This window comes from Neoarius graeffei, chromosome 6 (assembly GCF_027579695.1).
Source record: "Neoarius graeffei isolate fNeoGra1 chromosome 6, fNeoGra1.pri, whole genome shotgun sequence".
NCBI lineage: Eukaryota > Metazoa > Chordata > Actinopteri > Siluriformes > Ariidae > Neoarius > Neoarius graeffei.
Genome location: NC_083574.1, coordinates 85,779,237 through 85,804,208, shown reverse-complemented (window position 1 = coordinate 85,804,208; position 24,972 = coordinate 85,779,237). Strand labels below are relative to the sequence as shown.

General features: G+C 42.1%; 1 protein-coding gene across 2 annotated transcripts in view; it reads left to right on the top strand.

Moving 5' to 3' along the window:
• LOC132888126 (transcription initiation factor TFIID subunit 4-like) overlaps positions 1-24,972 on the top strand; it is a 275,470-nt gene that overhangs the window by 41,811 nt on the left and 208,687 nt on the right. For both annotated transcript variants that reach the window (XM_060924138.1, XM_060924137.1), the window contains 6 exons: positions 3,802-3,921; positions 4,379-4,501; positions 5,711-5,800; positions 13,127-13,288; positions 16,035-16,110; positions 18,318-18,432. In XM_060924138.1, the coding sequence (XP_060780121.1) occupies positions 3,802-3,921; positions 4,379-4,501; positions 5,711-5,800; positions 13,127-13,288; positions 16,035-16,110; positions 18,318-18,432 (686 nt within the window). The remainder of the gene's footprint in view (positions 1-3,801; positions 3,922-4,378; positions 4,502-5,710; positions 5,801-13,126; positions 13,289-16,034; positions 16,111-18,317; positions 18,433-24,972) is intronic.

Sequence of the window (24,972 nt, the reverse complement as noted above, 5' to 3'; positions counted from 1 at the left end):
ATACCAGAGGTTCTCAAGCTTTTCTAGCACGTAGCCTAGCTCTTACGACTGAGTGCCAAATCTTTGACCATTAGAAACACGATTATAATTATTATAGCAACATTAAATGCAGAAACGCCAACCACAGTGCAGCTGATGAAAAGACGAGCTGCCCAATAAGCTCTTCATACAGTGGAGGTTAAAATAAAATAAAAATTTTTAAACAATTTTCTGAAAGTAGTCTACATTTGAGGCAAAAAAATCAAAGTCCTTCCCACACCATGTAGCACATAGGGCAGCGCCGATTTCCATAGCCCTCGGCCTCTCGTCTTTTCCATAGCTAGGGTTACAGTGGGGGGGCGGGTCCTCTGGTAACCGCAAGAGTTTGACTCCCCACTCACATCTGTATCGCAGCGTGCCTTGCCAGACGACAGTAGGTACCATTTTTATGATGGTCTTTGGTATGACCCGACCGTGAATAGACCGATCGAGAGGCGGACACGCTAACCACTAGACCAGACCTGGGCATTTTACGGCCCGCGGGCCACATCCGGCCCTTTGGTTCATTCTGACCGGCCCGCGTAAGGTTAATTAGAAATTACAAAATAAACGTATTTTTTCATTTTACTTCATGCATGGACTGAATGTGCATTGCTTTTATTTTGAAGTTGTGTTCAACAAAAACGCAATGCGCGCGACATGAAATTCCACGAAACCTAATCCCGCGATAACTACTTCTGTAATTTGTCCAGACCAACCACAAACTTGTACGTCATCCTTCAAACGATCCAGCCAATCACATAGTGTGACGTCACCAACAGGCGCCGGAGCCCGAGCCGATCTGTAGATCTGAAACCTACACCGAATTGACTGATGATCATCCGTCAGCTGTGCTTCGCATCTCCACCTCAGACATTCAACCTGACTCTGATGCACTCGTTAAAGACCAACAGAGACTAGATTTCTCTCACTGAACAAATAAAAAACTGAAAAACACCAAATGAGGTGATTAGACTACAAATGTGGGCATCATTATTATAATATGATGTATCTTGCTTAATATTTGGAGTAGAAAGACAATATCGTGATGTCTTTATTGTGTTTTGGGGTGAATGTGACTGAAAAAAAAAATGGTACAAACGTTCACGTTTTGTTAACCATTGTTTTGGGAAATTTGATTGAATAAATGACATTTTTTGTAAGGCAACCTCGTTTTTTCCATACTCTTACCAGTTTGTAAAAACAATGTTATTTACTGCTTTATATAAAGAAATACAATTAATATTATGCAGAATTTAGTTCAGCCTTTTGGTCCGGCCCGCCACAAAATTTTCTGTTTCTCATGTGGCCCCATGGAAAAAATAATTGCCCAACCCTGCACTAGACCAACTTGCGGTTACATTTGAGGCAAGGCACCGAGGTTTTCAATTCTTCAAACACTCCTTTATTTTCTCCATCAACTACAATCATTTATTCATCATCAGTATGAGCTTTATCCTGATCAGGGTCATGGTGAATCCGGATCCTATCCCAAGCACAAGGTGGGAACACACCCTGAATGGAACACCAGTCCACCTCAGAGCGCCACACACACATTCACACCTAAGCTGCAAAAAATGATAGTTTTAACAGAAAATATCTTTAATATGGGTGAATTTGTCAAATATTTCTTCTTAAGATTATTAGAACTCAAATATAAGATTATTTAGCTTCCTTTTAGATGCTTTTCCTCATTTCAAGCTTTAAATTGTCTTATTCTATTGGCAGATCTTTTTGCTACTTTCTAGAATTAAATGCTTAAAATTAGCCAAATTATTTGCCAAGAGAAAAAGAAAACGTCAAGCTTGAAACGAGGAAAAGCGTCTAAAAATAAGCGAAACCATATTATTCTAATCACATTCACTGGATATAAAGGTGATGATACATGGGGCAACTTTTTGGGCAGTGTTGCCGAGCAATGTTGCTGGCAACGGGCAACTAGGTGAGACACAGGGCAACTTTTCAGGGCAACTAACAATGGGCAACAACAGTTAGCAACGGCAGTTTACAGTTAGCTAAAAAAAATCGATGTCTTAATTTTTGCTGTGACCATTTAATCAAGCTGTCTGTTGTTTTTTAGAGCTTTGGTGAGGTAAATTCCTCCATATAGAATATTAAAATAACAACTTACTGGCGTAAAAACAGATGAGGAGCCTCTCCATCTCTTCACTCCACTGACACTGAGCGGCCGCCATATTTGTTTGAAATTTTTGATCCGAACCTCACCGGAGGTCACATGACTCGATACTCGCGTTCTGATTGGCTTATCTCAAAAAGTTGCCAGAGATTATCAAAACCATTCAGAAAGAAACAATGTTGCCCAATCTCAATAGAAAAGAGTCAAAACGCAATTGCCCAGCAACATTGCTCGGCAACATTGCCCAAAAAGTTGCCCCGTGTATCATCACCATAAGTAATCGCGCGCTCTGATTGGCTACTCTACTACTAGGATATCGGCTCATTTTCTGTGAGGAGAGAAAAACAAAATGGCGGCGCGTGTTGCTGAACCAACCGAGGATGAAATAAAAACTCTACTCGAACACACAACCCCAAAAACATACAAAAAAAAAAGAAATATAGCAATATATATTTTTATAGCATTTTTCACAAATTGCTCCTGTCATTTCGCCGGTTTGTTTACATTCTTAATCTTTTAAGCATTTTAATTTTTTTTTTTTTTTAGACTGGTTCAGAAGCTCAAAGAAGTTTGAAACTTACAGAACTAAAACGTCCAAGGAAGAATTAAATAAATGTCTAAAGCTATTCTATACCTCAGCAAGACGGCACTTTGTACAAAAAAACCCAACAACACTAAAGTCAATTCGTGCAGCCATCGACAGGCTTTTAAGAAGTCCGCCTGAGTGGAAATGATTTTGTCGGATGTTACGAATAAAGTTTTTATTTATCGAATTTGCAAAGAATAAAAGTAAAAATGCTCAGTTTCTCCAAATCCAAATCTGGATGTGGCTAGAATAAGACCGTTATTCCACTCAATCTCCTCGTACATGGCTTATAGCTATCAGCTCACGTACGACTCGATTTTGTGGAATAACTTAATTATATTTGAGTTCTAATAATCTTATAAGAAGAAATATTAGATAAATTCCCCCAGATTAGAGAGATTTTCTCTTCACAAGATGTCATTTTTTGCAGTGCAATTTAGTGTCATTGATCCACCTGGCATCTCCTTGGGTTTTGGAGGTAGGAAAAAACCAGAGAGCCCAGAGGAAACCCAAATGGACATGGTGGAACATATGAAACTCTACTTAACCTGAGCTCAGGATCGAACCGGAGACCCTGGAGCTGTGAGGTGGCAACGCTGCGCCACTGTAAAATAACTCCTGAATATTGGGTCATGTGTACAGTAACTGTATTTGAATGATGATATTTAAATTTTGAAGAGTAATCTCATTTTCAGTGAAAATATAAGTTGAAAACTCGCACTACGGTTCTCTGTAACTCTGTCTCTGAATTCCCTTTTCATCTCGTGTTTATTCTGTTTGGTCCTCCAGATTTAGCATTTCATTTAGTTCTAATCTATTCGAAGACGAGGAGACGTGAACCTTAGTTAATCATAATATAATAAATTATAGCTAATAATTCCTCTTCCTCCAGTTCTCTCTCTCTCTCTCTCTCTCTCTCTCTCTCTCTATGTTCTGGGGACATGTGATGTGACAGTGGCTGTGCCTCTCGTCTGCAGCGTGTGGCCTTGCTGGAGGCACAGTGTGTGTCAGCTCGTGTTGATCTCTCTGTCTGTTTTCTCTCTCTCTCGTTCCCCTCCAGAGGGTGCCTTTGGCAGTAACAACACCCCAGCAGCACCCTGCAGCTCTGGCCCCCCAGGGGCCCACCCTGGCTCCACCCACCGCAGCTGGCCCTGCCCCTGGAGCAACTGTCATCTCCCAGGTTCAAACCTTGGCAGTGTTTCTTCATACTTTATCCTCTCTCTGTCTGTCTTTCTCTTACTCTTGGTCTGTCTTTCTCTCAGTCTCTCTCATTCTGTCTGTCTGTCTTTGTCTCTCTCTCACTCGGTCTGTCTGTCTCACTTGCGCGCTCTCTGTGTCTGTCTCTCTTACTCTGTGTGTCTGTTTCTCTCACTCTGTCTCTCTCACTCACTTTGACTGTCTGTCTGTCCCTCACTGTCACTCTGTCTGTCTGTCTGTCTCTCTCTCTGTCACTCTGACTGTCTCTCTCCCTGTCTATCTGTCTCTATCTCTCTCTCTCATGCTCCCTGTCTCTCTCTCCACTCTGTCTCTTTCTCTGAATGAGGACTTGACCCTTAGGATCATTCTTTGCTCGTTAGTCCACAGGCATGCGCGCACGCAGTGTGTCATGGCATTAAAGCACATTCCTTCTTCTTTAGGAAATGCAAGAGAATGTGAAAAAGTGTAAGAACTTCCTGGCAACATTGATCAAACTCGCATCCCATAATTCCCCGTCGCCGGAGACGTCACGGAACGTGAAAGGATTGGTGCAGGACCTTCTGGTGAGTCTCGGTATATTCACTGACACTGATATCAGTCCCTTCAGTTCGGTGATGAAGCAATGAGCGCCAAGTTCATTCAGTATTAGCATCCTCTTAGTCACCACGACAACTATCAGTTTCTAGGCTATTGTGGTTACGAGAAAGGTCAAAGCTGCAGGGTTTCTTGTTGGATCTGACAACATAACATGCATTTACTGATTAAAATACATCAGAAAACGTATTTACACTACCGTTCAAAAGTTTGGGGTCACCCAGACAATTTTGTGTTTTCCATGAAAAGTCACCCTTTTATTTACCACCATAAGTTGTAAAATGAATAGAAAATATAGTCGAGACATTTTTCTGGCCATTTTGAGCATTTAATCGACCCCACAAATGTGATGCTCCAGAAACTCAATCTGCTCAAAGGAAGGTCAGTTTTATAGCTTCTCTAAAGAGCTCAACTGTTTTCAGCTGTGCTAACATGATTGTACAAGGGTTTTCTAATCATCCATTAGCCTTCTGAGGCAATGAGCAAACACATTGTACCATTAGAACACTGGAGTGAGAGTTGCTGGAAATGGGCCTCTATACACCTATGGAGATATTGCACCAAAAACCAGACATTTGCAGCTAGAATAGTCATTTACCACATTAGCAATGTATAGAGTGGATTTCTGATTAGTTTAAAGTGATCTTCATTGAAAAGAACAGTGCTTTTCTTTCAAAAATAAGGACATTTCAAAGTGACCCCAAACTTTTGAACGGTAGTGTATACTGATCAGTGTCGGATCGGCACATTTCAGATCGATGCGTTCAAACAAGTTTAATCTCCGACTCAGGTTTTTCTCACATCTTTAAACCAAACGCTAGAAACATCAAATGGTTATTAAATGGATTTCCATTTGTAACACAGTCAGTCTGCAGAGGGCAGCGTCGTAAGGGTTATTTCGGGAACTTCAGTAAGAGTGCCGTCATTTGAAAGCTCAAGTACGGGATGCGCTTCAGGAAAATGCTGTGAACATGCAGGCTAACAAAATAATAAAGCTGCATTCAGTTTAACATCGTACCAGAATGGCAGATACAACGTTTTTGGCTTTTACGTCACGCTTCCTTACTGTGTCATGATCCTACAGATGGTGTTTATTGCTGTTCCATGTTTGATATTTAGTGCGGACGATAAAGAACAAAAGTAATGTAAAACAACATCGTGGCTTTTTGTTGTCTCAGGATGCCAAAATCGAACCAGAAGAATTCACCAGCCGGCTGCAGACGGAACTGAAGTCATCCCCGCAGCCTTACCTGGTGCCTTTTCTCAAGGTGAGACACACACACACACACAGATTAACTGCATGCGCATTAATAAACATGATGCTAGTTTGCTTTACTGTATACCGTATTTTTCGGACTATAAGTCGCACTTTTTTTCATGGTTCGGCTGGCCATGCGACTTATACTCCGGTGCGACGTATATATGTTTTTTTTTTCACCGCGGAATAACTGGAGCTGATGCTGAGTCTGACGACAGCCACGCAGAAGAAGAGGAAACGGCGCTTCATCTGCCGCTGGAGTTGGCAGAGTTGTTCAGAAGCGACACCGAGGATGAGGAATTCAATGGATTTGCTGATTTGGAGTGAAATCATCAGCTTGATAAACTTGATTGACCTGTGTTTTATTATTAATGATAGGCCTATAGTTATTTAAATAAGTTATGTAGTGATTTTAGGCAGTGCTTAATTTGTGAAGTGGGAGGTCCCAGAACGCAGGAGGTGGGTGGGTCCGGCGACTCAAAAAAAAAAAAAAAGGCGGGGGATGGTTTACTATAACTTTACGCACATGCGCTTATTGTGTGTGTAAAATAATAATAATAATAATAATAATATCAGACATTATGATCTTAGAAAACGCTTTAGTGACAAACAGTTACAGACAGTAATATGTCGTGATATTATATTATAAAATATTAATTTTTATTAGTCTATATATTAAATTATATATTACATTTATCTTCTAAAATAACAGACTGTACTCATCACAACCGGTTTATTTCACCATTGGAGATCAGATCACACAAGACATGAGTTAAATGACTCATTTTAAGGATTTAAGTAGGGGATTTAAAAGCGGTTGTTGTTGTTTTTTTTCACTAGACGGTTGTTTTTACTACCGTACCTGTCTTTGGAGATGATATACCTATAGCCTACTTGGCCTCTGATTTGATGAAATAAAATTCGACAAAAATGAAGAATGACACTCCTCGATGATGACTACAGCTTTAATAACAAAGATGAAAGAGCCATGGGGCGATAATAAGCCCTACCGGTAAAAATAATCTAAAAGCAAACTGATTAATGCATCAGTAATAGGCTACTAATATTAGTTATAATAATAATATAGGCTATTAGTAATAACGATAGTGATAGTATTAAAGATAGTAGTAGATATTTAAAATAATCAGACTAGGCTACTTACAGGGCAAAGGGCGCGTTATCACTGCTCAGCTGTTCGTTTATTAAATAAACAATGCAGTCGCGCAGTAACCACGCGCCGCTTATCAGATGCAATCACAGATTCTATGGATAGAATAACCCTTCAAAAAAGTGCGACTTATAGTCCGGTGCGACGTATATATGTTTTTTTTCATCTTCATAATGCATTTTTTGGCTGATGCGACTTAAACTCCGGAGCGACGTATAGTCCGGAAAATACGGTACTGTCTTTACTTACGCCTTGACCTGAAGCGGGTAGGACACATTTAAAACTACAATACACAATACCATACACAAAAAGGCATATGATAGAGTAACAACAACACAAAAAAAAAAAAAACAGTAATGATTACGGAGGGAAAACTACTCTAGTGGTGCTACAGTTTTCTTTCTTCTCTTTTCCTTCTTTCTCTTGTAAGTACTAACTCTTCTCTCATTGACTTTGTCACATGTATGACGAATGAGCTTTCTCCACTATGGTCGGTCTACAACCTTGGACTTCCATTGGTCAAGAACTTCTCCACACTTCAGAGAACTCTTGCAGGTGTCTTTGAACCTAAGCTTAGGACGTCCAGTGGGACGTGTTCCTTCTACAAGTTCACCGTATAATAAGGCTTTTACTGGCCTCTCATCCCCCATTCTGGAAGCATGACCCAGCCATCTTAGGCGACTTCGGACTAATTTTATTTCTATATCTTCTACACCAGCCACAGAGAGGACCTGTTCGTCGCTGACACAGTCATTCCATTTTATTTTCAATATTCTTCTAAGATGGCGTTGCTGAACAGTACGAAGTTGTCTGATTTGATGCTGGTACAAAGTCCAGGTTTCACAGCCATAAAGTAGTAAAGGCATCAGGCACTGGTCGTAGACTTGAACTTTGGTGGAGGGAGTTAATCAAATCAAATCAAGTTTATTTGTACAGCGCTTTTAACAATAAACATTGTCGCAAAGCAGCTTTACAGAATTTGAACGACTTAAAACATGAGCTAATTTTATCCCTAATCTATCCCCAATGAGCAAGCCTGTGGCGACGGTGGCAAGGAAAAACTCCCTCAGACGACATGAGGAAGAAACCTCGAGAGGAACCAGACTCAAAAGGGAACCCATCCTCATTTGGGCAACAACAGACAGCCTGACTATAATATTAACAGTTTTAACAGGTATAACCCTCAACTGTCCTCATGGGGCCGTCCTTCACAGGAGTGGGGCGATAAAACTCCGACCAGACACAGGGCACCAGGATGGATCAAGCAGGTCCGAGGGGCAGAAGAGGCCAGCATCTCATGTTAAGTCATGGCAGTCAAAAACACGGCTACGTAATCGTCCATACGCACAGGACACTGCCTGGGGCTACATCCACACGACAACGGCAACGAGATGTTATTTAAAAAAATATCGCGTCCACATGGGCAACGATCAGTAAAATATCAGGTCCATATGGCAACGCAACGCTTGCTGAAAACGATGCAATACACATGCCACACCTCTAGGGGCGCTGTAAGACGGTCCCTTCGGAGACACCAGAACAATAGAAGTAGTAAGGACGCATGCGCATAAACTATTATGCGCGAGACTTCATATTAGCCACAAAGTCAGAAAAATCTGTTCGTAAAGTTACGTTATAATGACCAAATACAATGAAAAGTATTTTTCCAGTCTCACCTGTGAAAGGTAATCCCATGTGATCTCGTTTGGACGGCAAACCTGTTGGTACAGTTAAACGCAGCACATGAATGAGGCATCTTTATTCTCCGCTTTGACCCATCCAATATGGCGGCGAGGATGACGTATGATTCTACGCGGAAGGCGGCGTCTTTAATGGTCCGGAATAAATTGAATGCTACACGTTGATGGATTAATTTGTTCTTCTACGCCCTTTTTGAGGAATGTATTGTAGGACTTAAACCAACATCTGAAGAGGTGAGCTCGCTCCTTTTTTTTCCCTATTTTTGCTGGCGGGATTGACTCTGCCCTAAGGGCTATTCTCTCTCTCTCTCTCACTTTGCACCATTACACAATAAATATTCACAGTGAAAATATTTTATAAGCGCGTTTCATGAACCAAGTTATAGGATTTGTTGACAACTCGCATCGAGTTCGTTACACTTCTACCCGGCGTGAAGCACTCACAGTCATGTGGTTGTGACGTCATCGTAAACAAATCCGTTCTACTCATCCAGACGACTTCGCAACGGCAACGTTGCCAGATCTTTCCACTCTGGAACCCGTTCTCAAAAGATTGCGTTTTGGGGCACCCAAAACGCCGGTGCCGTGTGGACGCCAGGCCTAAATGATAAACAATTGTATCGGATTCACCTGAATCCGTTGCCGTGTGGACAGGGCCTGGATGCGAGCTGTTAATTCCTCGTGCAACGAGCCATCTTCAGTCACATAGCTACCCAGATATTTAAAGCATGTAACGTTCTTCAATTTCTCACCATCAATGAGGAATTCAACTTCCGGTCCAATGCACATAGTTTCAGTCTTTGATATGTTGATGGACAGGCCCATCCTTTTGGCCATACTGTCTTTAGTGGTAACGTTAATACTAACACACACACAATGTATTTTTGAATCCTGTACGGTTGTTTCCCTCCGGCGGCTCCAGCCAATAGCCTGGAGGCGTGTCTAGCCAATCATGACGTGTGTCACATGCTGCCACCAACACGGATGATCCGTGCTGTCACACCACGTTAGCATGCTTAGCTCTTGAAACTGACACACACAAATACACGGCACAACATATATGGGTCCGTCTCAGAAACTGGTCTCTCATTTGGGACATTATGGTCAAAAAATAAATTTTCTAATTTTACTTTTTTTTTTTTTTTGCATTTACCTAACACTCAATGTTTCTTTTGTCATGTTTAATAAGAATAAAGATAGTATCTGGCCTCCACTGTGGAAAATTTTTTTGATTACAATTCAAATGCTTTTGTAAAATTGATTTCCATATAAAATATCTCCATCATGAAGAATTAAAGCCCCTCCTTCACAGATGAGTGAAAATATTGAATAAATTTTTTCCTCTTTTTGATTGCTTGGGTTAAAAATGCCCTTATGATGGCTGAATTGATTATTCACTTAAATATGAATAATATGATACATTTTGGGTATTTGATATGGCGAAATAGGACACAATGGAAAAATCAAGAACACACCGGAAAGATGAGAATAACGGTGGTGGGAAAAGAACAGCGACTGTACCGGCTGAAGGTCGCGCAGGTCTCTGCTGTGGCACGCGAGCAACGGGACATCACTATCGCACCGGACGGAGCGGGGGCGGGGCAAAATGACTGGCCGTAGATTCTATCAAAAGTTCGATCTAAATTGACCATGGTTGCAAAATGTTGGCCAAAAATACGCAAACACTACGAAATATGAAAGTAAGATGAAAAAGAAACATTCTGTTGCCTTATACCGCAAGACTAAAACTCACCTTTTCAGTGATAACGTCCGAACAGATCACCCGCGTAACAGAAAGACCGCAGATGGAAGCACGATCAACTTCTAACTGTTGGAGTGGAAAATTCCATTCTCATCTCATCTCATCATCTCTAGCCGCTTTATCCTGTTCTACAGGGTCGCAGGCAAGCTGGAGCCTATCCCAGCTGACTACGGGCGAAAGGCGGGGTACATCCTGGACAAGTCGCCAGGTCATCACAGGGCTGACACATAGACACAGACAACCATTCACACTCACATTCACACCTACGCTCAATTTAGAGTCACCAGTTAACCTAACCTGCATGTCTTTGGACTGTGGGGGAAACCGGAGCACCCGGAGGAAACCCACGCAGACACGGGGAGAACATGCAAACTCCACACAGAAAGGCCCTCGCCGACCACGGGGCTCGAACCCAGGACCTTCTTGCTGTGAGGCGACAGCGCTAACCACTACACCACCGTGCCGCCGAAAATTCCATTCTACACATGCAAATTGTTAATGTGTGTCCTTCCCCGCACACAAATAACACGCTACAGTAAAAAATAGACCACAACTCATTTTATAGCTCAAAAATTCATACAAGACCAGCTACCATCGTAACATATTCTGTAAGAAACATATCCTATACCTAACGTTCAGCTTTTGTTTTAAAAAAAAACAAAATCGCAGATTTATAACTAAATGTTTATATGGCGTAGTGATTTTAAGTTACTACTTTTGGTGAGGTCGTGACCTTGACCCTGAGGCTTTCCGTTTAGATCAAAACACACGATCGTATTGGTTTTGGGTCTGCGGAAAACGGAGTTACAACGTGATCAAATATTTTGCATGATGTTTTATTACGGTTATGATTATTCTGTGAGCGCACCAAGGTGTATAAAGTTACAACTTAATATACAATTAGTGATAACTGTAGACTTTTCAGTGGACTACAACCTTTTTAAGGGAATGCGATATAGTCAACCATTTATCATGTCCCAGATCAAGCCGCCATTTTTCCACAAATTTGCAGAATTTTTGCCAAATTCTGAATATTCACATCAAAGATTTAGTTTTATCTGTATTTCTTTCATCATTTTATTTCAAGTTAAAACCAACATCACCATTCAAAACCGTATAGTTCATTGACTGAGTATATTTAGTGGGGTGCCCCCACAGTACCCAGTTTCTGAGACAGACCCATATATACATGGCCCGTTCTATAATCGCGGGTTCATTTCAACTGGGCAATCCATTAACACAAGTAACGATAACAGGAGTTGAAATTTCCCACCATTTTGTGTCTTAATGCCACATGCTAACCTCAACCTCGCTACCACACGGCATGTATCAAAACAGAATTGTATGGATTTTAATCAAATTATTGTTGTTTTTTTTTAAATGAGCAAGAGATTCACTCCAATATCACAATAACAGATTTGACGAAAAATTAATCTGTTGTTGGTGTAAAATCCTCAACGTTTTTTTTTCAAATTCATGAGAGAAGAAACACAACACAACACATCTCGCTGCCTTTCTGAAGTTTCCCCGCCAGAGGAAGTGACATCACTTGTTGTGCGTATTATTAAAAGTCTTTGTGGGGTTTTTTGCGGTTTTATAACAGAGTTGATAAGAACATTGGGATGGATTAAAAAAAAATGTATATATATTTTTTAAATCACTGAAATTTCACATAATACAGAAAATAGACTTTCACAATTGCAATTGATTTTATAAGAGTTAATAGAATACGCCCCAAAAAACAGACGGTTAGACTGAATCACTTCCTGTTTATTGGAGTTGAATGGATAAATCAGGAGTCGAAGACAGCAATAATGTGGGGGGAGGGGTGGGAGTCATTTAGTGAATGTTTTATGGATAAATTGGGTCTAAAATGTACATCAAGCATTGCTATTGGTGAAAGTTTGTCATAATTTGCATTATTGTTCAAAACTGATTCAATAAAGATTTCTTTTGTGGAAAATAACAAAAAGGTTTATCGAGGAGACGTGAAATGTACCCCGAATTCTAGAATGACCTGTATATATTATATTTACAGTATAACGTGCAAGTCTTCGTAGCCATAGTATGTACACTACCGTTCAAAAGTTTGGGGTCACCCAGACAATTTTGTGTTTTCCATGAAAAGTCACCCTTTTATTTCCCACCATAAGTTGTAAAATGAATAGAAAATATAGTCGAGACATTTTTCTGGCCATTTTGAGCATTTAATCGACCCCACAAATGTGATGCTCCAGAAACTCAATCTGCTCAAAGGAAGGTCAGTTTTATAGCTTCTCTAAAGAGCTCAACTGTTTTCAGCTGTGCTAACATGATTGTACAAGGGTTTTCTAATCATCCATTAGCCTTCTGAGGCAATGAGCAAACACATTGTACCATTAGAACACTGGAGTGAGAGTTGCTGGAAATGGGCCTCTATACACCTATGGAGATATTGCACCAAAAACCAGACATTTGCAGCTAGAATAGTCATTTACCACATTAGCAATGTATAGAGTGGATTTCTGATTAGTTTAAAGTGATCTTCATTGAAAAGAACAGTGCTTTTCTTTCAAAAATAAGGACATTTCAAAGTGACCCCAAACTTTTGAACGCTAGTGTACACACCAGTTAGATCACGAGTTTATATGAATTTGCTTTATGTTTACAATTTCTAATAACATTCATGCATTTTTTTTTTCATATGTTGTTTGTGTGTGTGTGTAGAAAAGCCTACCAGCATTGCGTTTGTCCCTGTTGAACAGTCAGCAGTCGCTCACTCAGCCCCTGCAGTCTAAGACCACCATATCTCCAGCAGGAGCCGTCACCGGGGCTGTTACCACGGGCAACGCCCCCCGGCAACCTAACAGCACCATTACACCGTCACAGGTATGCATACGTCTCTGTCCCTTAGCCAATCAGAGCAGACCTATGGGCAGAAGTTAGCCTTCACATGTTTTGATTTGTAGTTCCGCATTTTAATATCAGAGTACTGTAATATGATCCATCACTGAAAAGTATGCCAAAGGATCAGATCAGTCTTCATTTTTTTTTACCCTCAATAAAAACAGCAGCCAGTCGAGATGTGAATCTGGAATAATTGATTGACAGTTGCATAGATATAGAGTTTTAATAACTATTATTAACTGATCCCGCTGGAAGCTCCGCCCCCTTCCGTCATCTCACATTAGTAATTTTGTGGTCAGTGCTCTCGTCTCGACTCGATTTTCCAGCTTGAAAGATGATCTGACGTGGCGCACTCGCTTTCTGTCAAGGGAAATGGAGAAAGTTTTTGGAAGAGTTCATTACAGCCAAACAAAAAACAAACTCCTTTTATACTGACGGACAATGTCCATACAAGACATGTTCGAGCGTTCTCTTGTTTATATTTGTACCTGTGTACACATTGTTTTTCTTTTAAGCTAAAATGTCCCTGAGCACTGATATCTTATACTCTCCGAGGTTCAGATACAAATTACATGAGAGAATCAGAGATTGTGACAGCACTATCATGCAACATGACTTACCGAGGCTGAGATCTAGGGGATACACCGCTTCTAAATTGCTGTAAACAATCCTGAAGGTGCCTGAGTGTCAAGCGTTTGGGTGTAAAAATAAGCCGGGTCACTGAAGCAGTGAACACACACACACAAACAGTGAGTGGACACATACTCAGCTTTTGGGAGACTTTTGCTGCCTGTAAACTCCATCGGCAGCTACTCGCGTTTTTTTTTTTTTTTTTTTTCAAAAAAATTAAAATTTCCTTGTATTTGTATGTGACATGCTTTTGTTTGCTCGTCTCAGTGAATAAAAACAATCTTTTTAGATGTCAATCACCTTGCTAAGACAATGGCCATTGTTTACTCGTATCTGTGTCAGATCTATGTACGTGTTATCTAGGCGAGTGAGATTTAAACTTCATAAAAGTAAAGTCTGTTAATTCGCGAATTTTGTTGCCAGTAAAAAATCCCACGGTTACAGAAAATTTCTGATTAGATTTTTAGAATTAGAAGCCTTTGTCACATGTACATGACAGCACAGTGAAGTTCTTTCCCTGTATTTAGCCCATCTGAAACCGTGCACACACACACAGAGAGAGAGAGAGAGAGAGAGAGAGAGAGAGAGCGCAGTGGTGCCTGGGGATTTTTTTTAAGCACATCAGAGCCTTTATTTGATGGCTGTGTGTTACTAAGGGAAATGGTGTACTACTGATCTGGTTACGTCACATCTGTCTGACTGTGGATCGGTGGAGTCCAAACTCTTTAGAGATGGTTTTGTAACCTTTTCCAGCCTGATGAGCATCAACAACGCTTTTTCTGAGGTCCTCAGAAATCTCCTTTGTTCGTGCCATGATACACTTCTGCAAACGTGTGTTGTGAAGATCAGACTTTGATAGATCCCTGTTCTTTAAATAAAACAGGGTGCCCACTCACACCTGATTGTCATCCCATTGATCGAAAACACCTGACTCTAATTTCACCTTCAAATTAACTGCTAATCCTAGAGGTTCACATACTTTTGCCACTCACAGATATGTAATATTGGATCATTTTCCTCAATAAATAAATGACCAAGTATAATATTTTTGTCTCATTTGTTTAACTGGGTTCTCTTTATCTACTTTTAGGACTTGTGTGAAAATCTGATGTTGTTTTAGGTCATATTTATGCAGAAATATAGAAAATTCTAAAGGGTTCACAAACTTTCAAGCACCACTGTAGGTCTATAGTGAACTGTCAAATCTAACATTATTACATATTTAATTGGAAATGAAAATGAGAAAGATATAAAAAAAAAAAACAACCAAACATTGGTTGTTACTTTGCTCTCCATCAGAACAGTTTAAGCAGTGAAACCGTCGGCAGTGCGGAATCGTTTCACAGCTTCGACGGGTTACGTCAGAGAAGCGATTTGTAAAAGGACTCCATCCAAAAATGTACCGTGTTCCTTTCATCCAGGTGCATAACCTGTTTGCTGTATACAATAAGGCTCTGCTTAGTTAATTAGTTGTGACTAATTTATTTGTCCAGGGCTTTTATTCACAATTACTAGTTACTAATTATCCGTCAACCTCACGTGCTCTGCTGTCCGAAAGAGATCTGCTCTAAACCGTAGACTGATTCATGCTCGGTTTCTAGCGAAATAGAGCATTTTGTAATTTCTGCCTGAATGCGAGACAGACTCGACGACCAGTTTGTCTCCCTTCCTCACTGTGCCATGTTGCGGTGAACCCACAGCTCCTGGGCCGAACACGTTTTCAGGTCTCGAAGGCCCCGAGCTGGGTTTGGGACGGAGCTGAAGGCGTCGTGATATTGTGGCAGGAAAACAAGGCAGTGAAATATGCAACGTGAGAGAACAGGGCAGGATGGATGAGGGCCCAGGGGGACTCGCCAGGGGCCCTACGGAGGGGATGACCTGCTTATTAATGTGCTCTCTCTCTCTCCTTTTATGTTTATCTTTTGTTTTTCCTTTCCTTCCTCCTCATTGTTTCCTGCCTACATCTGCACTTTTTCATCACCAGTTCATATAAATATATTGTTTAGGTGCTTTTTTTCGATGAAAATTGTCACTAAATAACATTTGTGTTGTCTTTGTCATCATATTTTGCTTTCTATCTCTGTCTTTCACTCTGTAGAATATTAAGAGGACAGGGATAATAGGAGGGCAGGTCCGGATGCCTGTGGTCATCACGCAGACGGTGCGGGCGGCAGGTAAGAGCTCCGGATAAGCTCAATAAGGTATTGGTAGCACCGTATTTTTTTTTTTTAATAATATAAGGTTATGCCGTATTTCAAAGAGTTTCATACGGTAATTTTAATCTTATCAACACACAACCAATCACTATATGGGTCTAATACAGAAGTACAAGTCCATGTATTGTGCAGTAGAGAGTGATGGAGATATAGAGAGATGTGAACAATTAGACAAAGAGAGATAGAGGGAGAGAGGACAAAATAAAGGTGGACAGACGAAATGTCATAAAGCAAGAAAGTAAGTACAAAACAAACGGGGTAGAGCATCAGAATCTGTTAGAACCAGACATGATGCAAGCATCCAGATCCTATATGATGCAAGTCGCATACACTCACCAGCCACTTTATTAAGAACCCCCATACATCCACCTGCTGTTTTCTGCAGTTCTCTAATCCCGTGATTCTCAACCACTGTGCCGCGGCACATTAGTGTGCCGTGAGAGATCATCAGGTGTACCGTGGGAAATTATCCAATTTCACTTAATTGTTCCGAAAATTATTATTTATTTACTGCAAATAATTTGTCTTCGTTCGTCCATGCCAGCGACGTACGGTATAGTGACAGGCAGAACAATTAAATACTCTTCCACTAGATGGCAGCAGGTAGCTAATTAACCTGTGTATCTACCTGTTGCCATTCAAACAATAGAATTAGTAATGCTTCGGGTGTGACAGCGGTGATAGCGATGGATAAATATTTGAAAAAGTACACAATCCAAACTGGATCCTGGAGAAAATTCTGACCCAGATGAAGGCCCTAGTATGAGTAGAGATCAGAAGAAAGCAAAAAAAGTGATTTTCCACAACCTATCTATGCGAGCTGGGCTTTTCAGGCATGACTGCTATAAAAACTAAAAAAGGAGAGTGACTCAGAGCTGTTGAGGAAGATCTTCGTGTGTGTCTTTCTTCAATTCCTGCGAGTATATCAGCTTTGTGTTCAACTAAACAGGCCCAGGTTTCACACTGAGTAAGTAAATTGAGACTAGATGATCATTATATATACTTTTTGTGACATTTTTGTTTGGTGGCGTGCTGTGGGATTTTTCGAATGTAAAATATGTGCCGTGGCTCAAGAAAGGTTGGGAAACACTGCTCTAATCAGCCAATCCCGTGACGGCTGCACAGTGCATCAAATCATGTAGATACAAATCAAGAGCTTCAGTTAATGTTCACAATGTTCAAACATGAGCACGGGAAAAACTGTGATCTCAAAGTGTGACTTTCTTTCACTGTGGCTCGGGTGTTGGTTTGAGTATTTCAGAAACTGCTGATCTCCTGGGGTTTTCACACACGAACAACAGTCTGTCGAGTTTACACAGACAGAACGGTGCGGAAAACAAAAAACATCGAGTGAGGGACGGTTCTGTGGGTGGAAACAAACGGCATGTTGATAAGAGAGGCCAGAGGAAAATGGACAGATTGGTTCGAGCTTTCTTTTTTGCCAGGAAGGAAGGCTATAGTAACTCATAGCGACTCTTTACAGCCGTAGTGAGCAGAAAAGCATCTCCGCATGCAACGGCAGAAAACCACATTGGGTTCCAGTCCTGCAGCCAAGAACAGGGATCTTAGAATCAAGAACAAGTTCCTATTAAAGTGGCCGGTGAGTGTATATTGTCGCAGTAATGAACAAAGAACATTGATCTGGACATCTCTCACGGTTACTGAAGGCAATCAAAGCAAAGCAGACTGTCTGTGAGGGTATCAAGCGGAGAAATTACAGAATCTCCCTGTAAAACCTGGTAAAACATATTAAACCCTCATAAAGCACTCGGAGTTCATTACTAGCAGCACACAGCAGCAGCGATGCAGACTAGGAAAGAAAAAAAATGTCTACAGACAACATTAGGTGGCTGAAAAGAACAGCTGTTCTTGACGATCAACCGTTATCAGTCACGGACAGCGAAGGATTCTGGACAGAAGCGCTTTTCCAAATCCTACTCGAGCCAAGATTTCATTTAAAATCAACTCTGTAATGTCCTAAAGAATGGATCTTGTAGCCCAAGTGCATGAACACGCCCCTGTTTGCTTTTCATGTCTGTTATTTATACCAGAGAAACATAAACCGAGCTCAATAAAATGTTTCATGATGTCCTAGATTGATTAATACGAAGTAGGTTATTTGTTCTAGTACTAAAAATATTCCCTGGCTTGCTCCCTTTCCTCAGGTGCTGTAGGGAAGAGTCCGGTGGTGCAGGCAGGGAAAAGCCCCTTGGCGGTCAGCGTGCAGCTCTCAGGAGCTCAGAAGAACAAAGTGAACGATCCTGGGGGAGGCTCCTTTAGGTACATGCCTTTTTAAAAAAAAAAAAGTGTCGTTCTGGGATTCCTGAACGTGACAGTGTTCTGGGCTTCTCTATGGGGAAGGATCCGGAGCCTATCCCAGGAACGAGGCTGGAGGAATGCCAGTCCATTGTAGACCACCTTGCACATACACACACTTATTCGCACCTAGGGCCAGTTTAGTGTAGACGGTTCATGTTCATGGGAGGTGGAAGGAAACCGGAGAACCCTGAGGAAACCCTGAGCGAATGTTTTTATTTTTGCATGTAATCAGAATGCGTCGTGCATGCAGGTGTTAGATCCTACGAGATACAGGTATGAGCATGTAATACTCCGAGCAAACACACGGGGGCAGCATTGGCCTTCACTGGAATGGCTCGCTGGAAGCAAGTCTCTGAGGAAAAATCAGTCCGAGGACACAAGCTCACTCGTCTTGTCTTGTTTTTCGTCTTCGCCTGACAGATTCCTCTTCTCGCACACACACACAGTCCTCTTTAACTTCTCCGTGTCTCATCCTTCTTTTCCCGAACACGCAACGGAGAAAAGAGCTAGATGTATTAGTTGATACCCCTGCAGTCCAGTAGCTTTTGTTGCTGTTTTTTTTTTTTTTTTTCCACCCCACACACACGGACTGGTGTACGTTAAAGTTGGGCGTCTTGTTTGTTTATTTATTTACGTTTGGTTCTTTTTATTCCTCCAGGTGTTGTATGTAGCACATCATCTAGCAAATCCCCCTTAGCTGATGCAATGCTGTTGCCTCTCAGGGAAGGGAAGAGTGTATGACTGTATATGTGAATGGTATCATCAGGGTTTCCGCGGAGTCTTAAGTCTAAAATTTGATAATCCTAATTTAAGGCCTTAAAAAGTCTAAAATACGAGCATATTTTGCATTGTAGGTCTTAAATGTCGGCGGCACGGTGGTGTAGTGGTTAGCGCTGTCACCTCACAGCAAGAAGGTCCGGGTTCGAGCCCCGTGGCTGGTGAGGGCCTTTCTGTGCGGAGTTTGCATGTTCTCCCCGTGTCCGCGTGGGTTTCATCCGGGTGCTCCGGTTTCCCCCACAGTCCAAAGACATGCAGGTTAGGTTAACTGGTGACTCTAAATTGAGCGTAGGTGTGAATGTGAGTGTGAATGGTTGTCTGTGTCTATGTGTCAGCCCTGTGATGACCTGGCGACTTGTCCAGGGTGTACCCTGCCTTTCACCCGTAGTCAGCTGGGATGGGCTCCAGCTTGCCTGCGACCCTGTAGAAGGATAAAGCGGCTAGAGATGATGAGATGAGGTCTTAAATGTAATTTTGTGAAGTCTTAAATCCTTACGTCCATTTACCCCATTCGCTTTTTTTTTGTTAAATGCATTGGTGATATCCATAATTAGTCATATAGGCTAGGCCTACTTATGCCGCTTTTCCACTACCAACGCGGCTGAGCCGTGCCGTGCTGAGTCGGGCTGAGTCGAGCCGAGTGGGGCTGTTGGAGTTGCATTTCGACTACAACCACGCTGAACCGTGCTGGCTGGAAGTGGGTGGACACATTGGGTGGAGTTAGCGAAAGTGGGTGGACGTCAGGTGATGTCGTTTGGCGGCGCAAACAGTGACATCAGTGAGCTTTTAAGCGGTAGTCTCACAACCCGGAGAGTAAACAATAAACATGGAGGACATGGAGTCGTTAGTGTTGCTGGTCTTGGTGCTGTGGCTTGTTGTCACCGACAACGCCAACAGTGTATAGATGAGGCGAGGCGCATAAGGCTTCATAATTCTCGTAATTCGTAATTCTCCTTCTTCTGGGTTAACGGTGTTTACAGATCCCAGCGTGCTCGCGGGGCGTGTGTGGGCATGTGAGGACACTCCTCCTCACCAATCAGTGCACAGGGGAGTGTCTCCTCACGCCCCTAGCCTCACTCAGCTCGGTTTGGCTCGCTTCAGCCCCACTCCAAAACCGTGCGAGTTTTGGGGGCTAAGCAGGGCTGAAGCGAGCCGAGTCGTGCTGTTTTTGGATAGTCGAAACGCGAGCCGTGTCGGGCTGAAGCGAGCTGAAGTGAGCTGAAAAAGGGTAGTGGAAAAGGGCCATTTGTATCAGTAGGCTATGCTGCAAACTACAAATGAGACACAGTGGAATCCGGCGTCTAGCCTGGTTGGCATGGTGATGCACAGGGCATGGTACGCGCGCATTTAGACAGTAGAGCCTAAAAGAAGCGAGGAAGATTGTCACGGTTTGTAGCAAAATGGGCAAATGCAAGTTTAACGACTGCTGGCTTGAACGCAATGATTTCGTAGACTGGTTAAAATGTGTACCAAACAATCTGTTTGAGGCGTACTGCACATTGTGCAAAAGAACACTGAAACTCGGCACCCTGGGTGTAAAGGCACCGGAATCGCACGCGAAAGCGGAGAAGCACCAGACTGCCCATAAAAGTCTGCAACAATCGCATGCCATCACTCAATTTTGTTCACCATTGTCAGGTCCAAGCACATCTTGAGACGGTGTATCAGCGAACTCCGTACAAACTGTAACGTTACAACACGCAAACCATACGGAATCGAATGCCTCCTCCTCAAGTGATTTGCGGGATGTCTTTGGCTCCACTGCAACTTAGTTCCTCATTAATGCAAGAGCGCACCCTAGGGATGTAATGAGTTCATTGGTGAATGATAATAAATGTTGTTATTTTGAAAGTAATTCGGGCTCTCCCAATTTTCTTTTTTTTTTGTGCGGCATAAGTCTTAAATTTAACCTGTTATGGTCTTAAAAAGTCTTAAATTGAACTTGTTCAAGCCTGCAGAAACCCTGTATCATACTGGTGTGTAAAAACTTCTGTTCTGTAGATTCCCCTCCGACAGTGTTTAAAAAGTTCAAATCGAACCCGACTGCTTTACTTTCTTTCAAAAGAAGTTACACTTAAAGGAGAACTGAAGACAGTTTTTTTTTAATTATCAAAATTCTATTTCTCATTTTATTAAATATCGGAATGCATTTTTGATCGCTATTTTGTCGCTGCTATAGCGAGTTATGAGTGTTCAAAATATGCTCTGTAATGCATCAGTCCATGTGTCAAAGCGACGGCCGTAAACCAGATTCGTTGAGACCTGTGCGAGACATCGTAGGACGGAAGTAAAACGTACAGCGGAAATCAAAGCGACCAACATCCGCCGACGTTGTCAAAAGACGCGCGCACCCTCTTTCGAATGCTGATGTAATCAAGCCGGAAGTTTTGTTTGTTTTGACAGCAATCAGGAAAGTTTGAAAAAAGTAGGCAGTAATCGTCATTTAAACTCGTTTTTGTGCAATATTTCGTTTGGAAAACAGTTTTCAAAATGGCGGCACTGACACCTTGCTGACATTTCGAAGTCTTGTAAAGATCGCGCGGGTAAGCGACGCCTGCCGTGGACCAAACAAACTAAATTCAACATGGCTTAAAACCGAATAGGCCGATAAGTAGAATATTTTTAATTGTGATTAGTTTCCAATACGAGTCACGATATAAGGTTACTAAAACCGCAAACGTAATCGAATAACACGTTAATTAAGAAATAAAGTGAGTTTAAAAAAGACTTCAGTTCTGCTTTAATTGTGGACTAAAGAAGCCGGGGACTGGATACTTCCTGAGCGAATCCTAGTTTGGTTCCCAGATCGACAATCTATCATAACTCGCTATGCTTTGTGCTAATGTTTTTGAAGATGTACAGTGGGGCAAAAAAGTATTTAGTCAGCCACCAATTGTGCAAGTTCTCCCACTTAAAAAGATGAGAGAGGCCTGTAATTTTCATCATAGGTACACTTCAACTATGAGAGACAGAATGGGGGGAAAGAATCCAGGAAATCACATTGTAGGATTTTTAATGAATTAATTGGTAAATTCCTCAGTAAAATAAGTATTTGGTCACCTACAAACAAGCAAGATTTCTGGCTCTCACAGACCTGTAACAACTTCTTTAAGAGGCTCCTCTGTCCTCCACTCGTTACCTGTATTAATGGCACCTGTTTGAACTCGTTATCAGTATAAAAGACACCTGTCCACAACCTCAAACAGTCACGCTCCAAACTCCACTATGGCCAAGACCGAAGAGCTGTCAAAGGACACCAGAAACAAAACTGTAGACCTGCACCAGGCTGGGAAGACTGAATCTGCAATAGGTAAGCAGCTTGGTGTGAAGAAATCAACTGTGGGAGCAATTATTAGAAAATGGAAGACATACAAGACCACTGATAATCTCCCTCGATCTGGGGCTCCACGCAAGATCTCACCCTGTGGGGTCAAAATGATCACAAGAACGGTGAGCAAAAATCCCAGAACCACACGGGGGGACCTAGTGAATGACCTGCAGAGAGCTGGGACCAAAGTAACAAAGGCTACCATCAGTAACACACTACGCTGCCAGGGACTCAAATCCTGCAGTGCCAGACGTGTCCCCCTGCTTAAGCCAGTACATGTCCAGGCCTGTCTGAAGTTTGCTAGAGAGCATTTGGATGATCCAGAAGAGGATTGGGAGAATGTCATATGGTCAGATGAAACCAAAATAGAACTTTTTGGTAAAAACTCAACTTGTCGTGTTTGGAGGAGAAAGAATGCTGAGTTGCATCCAAAGAACACCATACCTACTGTGAAGCATGGGGGTGGAAACATCATGCTTTGGGGCTGTTTTTCTGCAAAGGGACCAGGACGACTGATCCGTGTAAAGGAAAGAATGAATGGGGCCATGTATCGTGAGATTTTGAGTGAAAACCTCCTTCCATCAGCAAGGGCATTGAAGATGAAACGTGGCTGGGTCTTTCAGCATGACAATGATCCCAAACACACCGGCCGGGCAACGAAGGAGTGGCTTCGTAAGAAGCATTTCAAGGTCCTGGCGTAGCCTAGCCAGTCTCCAGATCTCAACCCCATAGAAAATCTTTGGAGGGAGTTGAAAGTCCGTCTTGCCCAGCGACAGCCCCAAAACATCACTGCTCTAGAGGAGATCTGCATGGAGGAATGGGCCAAAATACCAGCAACAGTGTGTGAAAACCTTGTGAAGACTTACAGAAAACGTTTGACCTCTGTCATTGCCAACAAAGGGTATATAACAAAGTACTGAGATGAACTTTTGTTATTGACCAAATACTTATTTTCCACCATAATTTGCAAATAAATTCTTTAAAAATCAGACAATGTGATTTTCTGAATTTTTTTTTTCTCATTTTGTCTCTCATAGTTGAAGTGCACCTATGATGAAAATTACAGGCCTCTGTCATCTTTTTAAGTGGGAGAACTTGCACAATTGGTGACTGACTAAATACTTTTTTGCCCCACTGTATATACTCATCGTAACCGCGAGTTGGCTGAGTGGTTAGCGTGTCTGTCTTTCAACCAGGAAATTGTGAGTTCTACTCATAGTTGGGTCGTACCAAAGGCCGTCATAAAAATGGTACCTCCTGCCATCTGGCAAGGTTCTGCAATACAGATGTGAGTAAGGAGTCAAACTCTTGCAGTCACCAGAGGACCAGCCCCCCACTGTAACCCTAGCGAGACACCGAGGGCTGTAGAAGCGGTGATCGGCGCCGCCTGAGGTGCCTTAAATGTCTGGTTAGTACCTGGACAGAAGACTGGGACGGGAGGGGCTTTGGCTTTGATATACTGCGTCATATTGCAAAAGGTATAATATGTAAGGACTTGTAGCTGTGCTGTTATAGGAATAAAAAAAAAAAAAAAATCAAGTGTGTGATGTGACTCAATGATCATTTTTAAAATCACTGAAGTGTTTTATTCCACTTATACAACGGCAGTTTGTTAATGATATTAACTGCTTATTAACTGAGCATGAGGTCTTTACGGGAAAATATCAGACCGAGGTCTTGACAGTACGGGCCGAGCCGTAGGTCCTGATAGTTTCCCGTAAAGACAGAGCAAGCGAAGTTAATAAGGAGTTTATTATATGGCTTAGATTAAAATCGACGGTCATTATAACGAGGCGTGACGCTGCTTTCAGTCACGTCATATTTGTAACACAGTTGAGTCACGCATGCAGAATAAATTAGGTTTTCTTGCAACGTTGAAAGCCGGCACCTTGGAAAGAGAGTCCGTAATTGCCCACGTGCATTACGGGAAAATACTGCCCACTAAGGGCCTCTTCATGCTCTTGCGACAAGGCTTTCGCAGATAGCTTTTCGCAGACAGTTGTAATTTATCGTTGAGCGGGGAGTAATAGGCGTACGCGATGTTATTCACCGTCACAATGCAAGGGGGCGCGAAGTCGTGAAATCGCTAGGAGTAGTTGGTGGGTGTGGTTAGTGGAGTGTTTATCCTCCAGTTACTTATAATGACTAGAACTGGAGTCGTATAGATGTACGTACTTCCTCACTTCCTCGATCAACCACTCTTCATGCTGCTCCATCTTCGCTCGTGTTTTTAAAAATGGCGGTCGTGAAAACAAAACAAACCGGGAAAGTAGGGAAGCGGAAGTGCGTGTACAGCGGATGTAGAGTGGACCAATCAGAGCCCTCTTGTCTGCGACGCTGTCTGCGAGGCTTCTGCGATGGTCACAATTTTTGGGAGGTGCGCGCAGAGCGTCTGC